Here is an 8,014-nt window from a genome sequence, read left to right on the forward strand (position 1 = left end):
AAGGGATGGCCCTTAAAAAAAAAAAAATCAAACTGGGAGGGGAAGACCCTCAGGGTTGCTGACCCAAAGAGAAACAAATAACTGTTTACATTCATTCTGAGCAGGAGGGACCAAAATAACCATTAAGTGGTGCTTGGGCAGGGACCTATTGTTGTCCAATCATTGAGAGCCAGAGTGAATTGGGTTTAAGGCAGAGTCTTTAAGAAAGAATTCTAGCCAGTAAACTCCAAGATAACTAGGTAAATTTCAGCCACATATGCCTTCCTTTGGGCAGAACACCCTCAGAGAGCCATAAGGAGTTGTTTGAATCACATAAAGGTTAAGCATAGATGACACCAAGTTGAGAAGAGAGCTCAGAAACACACTGGATGCTAGAGACAGGATTGACAAGATTTTGACAGGTTACAAAATTGATCTGAATCTGATTAGAGAAAATTTAATAGGAATAAATATAAAAGTTTTACACTTATTACAAAAAAACTTACTTCATAAGTCTAAGACTGGGGGAGCAAGGCTAGACAGCAGTTTTGTCTAGAAAAGGTTTGGGGCTTTTAGTAAACTCAGTATGAGTTAGCAGTCTGCTATGGCAGCCAAAAAGACACATGTGATCTTGGGTCTCAAATATTGAGAAGGTGTAGTCGCTTTGTACCTTGCTCTGATCTGCTCTTATCTGGAATATTGTCTTCTGGTCTGTGAAACACATTTTAGGAATGTCATTGATGTTAGCAAAAATGTCCAAAGGAGAGTGACCAGGGATGGTAAAGGGCCTTGAGTCCTTCCCTTGTGAGGGTGTTTAAAGGAAGTAGGCAAGTTTTACTGGAGAAGAGAAGGCTATGATGTATGTGGGAGGTGGAGAAGGAAAGGGGTTGATTGATATCCTTGTTCAAGTATATGAAAGACCATCCTTTAGAAGCAGGATTAGACATATCCTTTAGACTTCAGGGAGCAGAATTAGGAGCAACAGGTAGAAGTTGCAAAGAGAGTAATTTTGGCTTCATAAGAGGAAAATTTCCAAACAGTCAAAAATCTTTGAAAATAGAATGGGCTAAAGGTACGTTCCCCAGCATTGAAAGTCTTCAAGCAGAAACTGGATGAGCATTTGTTAGGAATTGGAGAAATGAGACAGTAGCTTGAGTGATAGGCCTTTGCATCACAGATTCAGAGCAAGATCAAGCCTCAGAAATCATCTAATCCAAGCTTCTCATTTTACAGATGAGGAACTGAGGCTGAGATGTTGATCAAACTGCCTAGGCCTTAGGGTCACCCAGCTAGTAACTGTCTGTGGAAGGATTTGGACCCAGGTTTTCCTGACTCCAAGTCCAACTCTATCCATTACATTATGCTACCATATTGGGATTGCTTCCAAATTCTAAAATTCTGTGCGAAACTGAGTTGATGAAGAATATTTGTTGCCTGGGATTCTATAACTTGACTAGGGTCACACAGCTGGTAAACATTATTCTGGTCACTGTGCTACATTGCTGCTTTGTAAAAAAGTTGTAAGTGACCAAAAGTAAATTTTATTTCACACTGTGGTACATAGTCCTGCCATGTAAAATGTCATAATATTTACATTTTTCTTTAGCATCTCATTATGTCAATATGTTGGCTCTAATAAGGGGACGGCTTCTGATACTTCATTTGTAAGTACTGGTTACAAGTAGCATAGCCTTGCAGAATGTGTTCTGGGTCTGTTCTAGCTTTATAGGTTCTTTCATTTGTTCTCTGATGAAAACTCAATACTTCACTTAAACAATACTTGTATTTTTCCCAAGTTCTTTCTTCCCCAGAGTAATGTATCTTGCCCTTCATTTTGTCTGAGAACATACTTTACTTTTGTTTCCCATCAGTGTCACTTTGAGTGAATCAAGTGCGAAAATATGTATTGTTTTATTGAAGAATGAGTATTTGATCTATTACTCCCTCTCAAGTCACTTCAATAACATTATTCGAAAGATCACACAGAGCTAAAAGGGACCTGTAGTTCAGATTAGAGAAGGGAAGAGGCCATCTAGTACAAACCTCTCATTTTAAAGATGAGGAAACTGAGGCCCAGGGAAGGTTGTAATTTGCCCAAAGTCACATAGATAATAAGAGTTAGAGGCGATTGAACTCAGGCCCTCTGACTCCTGAGCCAGTGACAGATCCTTTTCATTTTCATCATTGATATATTTGTTTCAGGAGATGTAGCAGAATTTTTTGTTTATTTTCAGTAGTATGTAATAAAGGAATCAAATGACTAAGGGCTCTTTGAGTTTGCTTCTTTGTTCCATATGTGAATTTCCTTGAAGTAAATTCTCTTTTCTTGCTTCATTCAGGTGATAGTGTAGGTAGGACATTGAGTTCTAACATTTGGAAATATAGTACTAGTCTTGACAAGCACTTTTAATAGTAAGTATTTAGGTAGATTTTTGAAATTTTTAGATTTCAAAAAGTATTTGATTCTTTACTGCCTTTGAATAACCTTTCCTACTTTACTTAAAAAAATGTGAGCACCTTCTACTGTTGCCTTATCTGCTTTAAAATCTCTCCATATTTTCATCTCATATAATCATGTCTCTAGGGAAGAAGTCTTACCTCCTTGTCCCTGTCATGTCTTTAATCTTAACAATGTTTCTTTCCTAAGATCTTGTTCCATTATTCTTACCCTTTTATGCATCTTTAATCTCTTTCTCCACTAGTGTCTTCCCACTGCATATAAACATGCTTATATTTCTTCTGTCCTAAAAAATACTTTCCTAAGCTTAAAAATGACTAACTCTAAAGTAAAAAAAGACTGGGTTCAAATCCTGCTCCTCATGCTTGTTGTCATTTCCTCTCACTGGGGCTCAGTTTCTTCATCTCTAAAATGTGAGGGTTGAACCTGAGGACTTTTCCAACTTAGAAACTTATTCTGTGGCCTCCTTGAGCTACTGTCTCATTTATCATCTTTTCACTGCGAAAATTCTTTAAAGAGTAACCTTGAACTTACCACCACTTCTAGGCAACTTATTTATTCCTCAGTCTCTTTCAGTCTGTCTTTGCTCTTCCCTATTGAACTATCTCATCTCAAAAACCAGCTTCCCAATGGCTAAATCAAAATGCCTTGTCTTAGTCCTCATCCATTTCTTTGATAGCTCTCTTACATTCTCTGACCTTGTACTGTTCTACTTCTCTTCCCTTTCTGACCACTCATTTTTAAGTTCTCTTCCTTCTAAATCAGGGGTTCTTAACCTTTTTTGTGTCATAGACTGCTTTGGCAGTTTGTTAAAGCTTCTCGACCCCTTCTCACAATAATATTTGTTGCCTATATTCATGATTTAAGGAAATAATCAATTTTGGTTAGAGGCAGTGCAAATAAAAATGTAATTTTTCCCCCAAATAAAGTTCATAGACAACCTTGTAATCCATCCACAGACCCAACTCTTGGTTAAGAACTCCTGTTCTAAATGTAGACAATCCCCAGGATTCTTTTCTTGGTCTCCTCTTCCCCCTTCATTCTCTCTTCCCTTCTCTGTGCATACGCAGACATACACATATTATTCACATGCACTGTCAGTTAAATGCTTGACAAGCATTTATTAAGCTCTTACTATTGTTTTAATTTCTGGGAATACAAAGGAAAGCAAAAACAGCCTGTGTCCTCAAGGAATTCATATTCTAGTGAGGAAGATATTATTATATTATAAATAGCATTGTAAATATTGTAAATAACTAGGAACCTACAATATATACATGCACACACAGAGTAAATGGTATGTAATCTGTGGAGTGAAAGGCACTAGTGTCTAGGAGGCTGGAGGTTGGGGCTAAGGAAGTAGGAGGAAGACCTGTAGAAGGTAGAATTTGAACTGTCTCAGAGGAAGCCAGGGAAGCTAGTAAGTGGAGATGAGGAGAGTATTGCAAACATAGTAACAGCCAGTGGAAAGGCAGGAAGTTGGAAGATGGAGGTGTGGAGTACCCTAGGGGAGGAACAGCAAGTAGCTCCATTTGGCTGGATCATCAGAGAGTGTGGAAGGAAGTCAAATGTAGGAATACAGGAAACATAGGAAGGGCCAGGTTATGAGAGCTTTAAATGCCAAAGGATTTTGTATTTAATTCTATAAGCGAATGGTGTCACACTCAAGTAGAAATGAGAGCCACTAAACCATACATAAGAATACCTGTGGACCATGTATTGACTTTGAAAACTGCATGTTAACATTCTGTGTGTTCTGTTGTATTTTTATTTATTTTGTCAACTTTCCCAATTACATGTCGGTCTGGTTTAGGGCCACATTTAGTGTTGCTGGCCGGTGTTTGACACCTCTTCTATAGGAACAAGGAGCCACTGGAGTGTCTATCGCTCTGTCCTTGTCCCTCTCCTCCTACTGTCCCCCCTCCCCCATCACAACTTTGATTATTGCCTCAGTGCAGATAACTCTCAACAAAGGAGCATTCTAGAAATCAGAGTGAGGAGCAAGAAATTCACTTCCCTCCTGGCCCAGTGATTCAGGAAGTGCATAGGGGCATGGCTAGGGCTGGGGTATGTTTTCTGGGGAGAGCCAGAATTAATATTGTTAGTGTCCAAGTCTGAGATTTAGGAATTCTTAGTTTTCCAGAAGTTGCTGACTATCAACATTTACAAATCTTTTGTGGTAAGCAAAAGTTATGGTCACACAACGTTTTGGCATGAAAGAGAAGTATCTATAGCAGCATGGTTTGTGCCTTTATTTGCTAGAAGTTGGGGATTGGAGTTGAAGATGGAGTGGCATCTTTATTGTATTTGTAAATGCTAATTTTATTTATTTATTTATTTTCAGGGAATATCTTGGTAAACAACTACAGTCGGAACAACCTCAAACAGCTACTGCAAGAAGTTGAATAGAGATGTCCATTTTCAAAATTTCCACCTCTCCATACAGTGGCATAACTGGAGTATGAATCTTAATATTTAGATTCAAGAGTACATGATTTTATTTGTAGTGTTCATCTCCTGCTATGCAGATATTTCTTCTCCTCAGTTTCTTTTTTTTCTTATGCTGTCTCCTAGTCAAAGTGATTGTTAAGTTGTATCATTTGAATAATTTTAACAATTGCTGTTTAAAAAGCTAGTCTCCTTTCCCATATCTGCAAAAATATAGCTATTCCATGTATTGCCTTTGTTTTCTATATTTATTGTTGTCTTGAAATGAATATAGATATTAAAAGATAAACATTCCAGAATGTTCTTGTCAAAACATCTTCTCCAAATATTTTTCTTTCCTGCCTTTTCAGAGATTGAATGTTTCAAACATTCTCCTTGTGCTTTAGAATCATTATTATCCTAAAGTGAATCCTTAAAAAGTTATTGTAAAATAGTGCAAAGAAAAAATTTACCTCTTTTAGATGTTTATAAAGAATGGTCAGTTTTAAAAGTTGGGCTTCAAAAACGGGTGTTGGGGTTCAAAAAAAGGAAGAGGACGTTCCAGGAATAGTGAATCAATGGTACAAGCATGCTCTGTGGAGTAAAGAAGGGACAGAGAATAGTCCAATTTGGGTGGAGCATAAACTCTATAAATGAGAATAATATGAGAAGGCTAAAAAAGCCTTGCAGGAGGTAATAGAGTGATTTTGGGAGGTAGAAAAATAGCCCTATTAAAGTAGTATTTTAGAAAAAATTCACTTGATAACCTTAGAGAATCTGGAGGCAGGGAGACATTAGAAGGTTATTGTCTGAACCAAAAAAGACCACAAATTGCATCTTGATGGTGGGACCTGAAAGGATGAAAATGAGTATGATTGCTAATAGAAAAATAATTCTCATTTGAGCTGCACAATAGCCCAATGAAGTAAATTCTACAGATTTTATCATCTTCATTTTACAGATGAAGGAACTTGAGCTTAGAGAATTTAAGTCACTTGGCCATGGACATACAGCCAGTGAGTATGAGATCCTCTCCTTAAGTCCAGCAGTCTTTATATACCACACTGCCTCTCAATGAACAAATGTTGTCCAAAGTCTAGAAAAATATTTTTTCCATAGAGGTAGGGGAGAGGCCCTGGACTTGTGATTTTAGTGGCACAGGGAACTCCTAGGTGAGCAAAGACTTTCTACCAGTGCAGGTTGACACCTCTAGAGAGCCCTGAGAGATTAAATGGTTTGCCCAGGGTCACACAGTCAGTGTGAGAGAAGCAGCAGGACTTGACCCAAAATCTTCCTGGCTTTAAGACTGGTTCTTTGTACATCACACCAAATGTTATTTCTCTAGCTGTAAGCAAACATTTATAATTTTACTTTTTAGTTCTGAATTTAATGAACAACCCCGCCCCCCAAAAGAAAGACACTTCTATATACAAAATAGAACAGAAAAAGGATTGTTAGAAAAATCTAAAACAAAAATCTACTACAAGAGTAAATGAAGGAAAGCCTTTATTATGCTTCTCATGAGAAGCGGGCACACCATACTCTAGTAGCATGTGCACACTGGTATAGTGGTAGAATCAACTTTTAAATGGTTAGTAAGATCCATACTTCAACCACGTGAGCCTAAGATTGACTAGCTCATCTGAGTTACACTCTTCCTGAATAGCCCATCCCATGTTCCTCCATGTCATGTTAGTTCGTGCATCCTATATATCCCATGTTCAAAAATGGCGGCTAGCTCTGCCCTCGGGGTGTGTCAGTTAATATTTAATTAACTTATTAAGTAAGCAGCAATGGAGAAAAGTTCCTTGACCCCACAGGTTGCAACCAGTTTAGCCTCCAGGGCTCTGTCTTAAGGAACTAGTTGTTTGCAGAATGTTTGGGGCATTTCTGATTGGTTGAAGGACTATCCACAAGATCTTGGAAGTCCTTCTCAGAATCCCCTTGTTCTGTGTGGGGAAGCCTAACTCCTAATCCTTTCTCACAGGATGATATATGAAACTGTGGGTCTTTAGTCATACTGCTTGCTTGTAAAAAAGTATATAATAAATTCAACATGTTACTTTCAAAGCTGACCTGTTTGTCTATTTTACTTCTGTGCTTTTTCAAAAATACTTTAGTAACCTACTTTTCTTTCTTTTCTTTCTTTTTTTTGGCAGCACTGTCGTTAGTTTTCTTCTCCTTTCTGTATATCCCCCACCCTCACTCCCCTGCCAAAGGCAAAAAAAAGAAAGAAAAACACAGTGCTTATAACATATGTAATTTAAAAACCAAATTCACACATTTTCCATGTCCAAAAATACATATGATATTCTGCACCTTGGGCCTATCAGTCCTCTGCAATATGTCATCTCATTGATTAGAGTGCTTTAAAGTCTTTTCTAGTTGTTTTTCTTTACAGAGTTGTTACTTTGTGAATTTTTCTCCTTCCATTCATTTCACTGTGGATCAGTTCATACAAGTCTTCCCAAGTTTCTATGAAACCATCCCTTTCATCATTTTCTTATGTACAATGATATTCTCTTATATATATATGTCATAATTTGTTGTTCAGCCATTTTCTGACTAATGGTTCTCTTTTCCTGCCTCTTCCCTTCCAGATTTTTAGTGCAACAAAAACTGATATAAATATTTTTGTATTCACGAGTCTTCTTTCTTTGATCTTTTTTGGGTTGAGTCCTAGTAATATTATTAGTGAGTCAAAAAGTTTGCACAGCTCAGTGACTTTAGGAGCATAGTTGCAAATACTTTCCAGAATGACTGGATTAGTTCACAACTCCACCCATGGTGCATTTCTGCAGTCTATCCAATTGTCATTTTCCTTTTTTGTCATTTTTGCAAATGTGAAGGGTGTGGAGTGGAACTCCAGGGCTGGTTTAATTTGCATTAATCTAATTATTAAATAATTATTAATGATTTTGGAGCATTTTTTCATATATCGTAGCTTAGATTTCTTCCTTTGACAACTGCCTGCTCATATCCTTTCACCATTTATCTGTTGGGAATCACTATCATTCTTATATATTTCAATTAGTTCCTTAGATAGGGTGGTCCAAAAGTCTTAGTGCGGTTTTAAGCTATTAAAGCTTTGACTCAAAGCTTATTTATACCAGTTATTAATAGTTAAAAGCTTTAATTTTAATCATATTT

The 8,014-nt window shown here is 37.3% G+C and overlaps 1 protein-coding gene across 2 annotated transcripts in view; it reads left to right on the forward strand.

The window, feature by feature from the left end:
- Window positions 1–6,939, forward strand: part of LOC114031907 (V-type proton ATPase subunit H) — a 110,984-nt gene extending 104,045 nt beyond the window's left edge. For both annotated transcript variants that reach the window (XM_027847107.1, XM_027847108.1), the window contains one exon: window positions 4,782–6,939. In XM_027847107.1, the coding sequence (XP_027702908.1) occupies window positions 4,782–4,842 (61 nt within the window). In that variant the 3' untranslated portion in view covers window positions 4,843–6,939. The remainder of the gene's footprint in view (window positions 1–4,781) is intronic.
- Window positions 6,940–8,014: the final 1,075 nt, after the last annotated feature.

Source organism: Vombatus ursinus, unplaced genomic scaffold (assembly GCF_900497805.2).
Source record: "Vombatus ursinus unplaced genomic scaffold, bare-nosed wombat genome assembly UNPS02015255.1, whole genome shotgun sequence".
NCBI lineage: Eukaryota > Metazoa > Chordata > Mammalia > Diprotodontia > Vombatidae > Vombatus > Vombatus ursinus.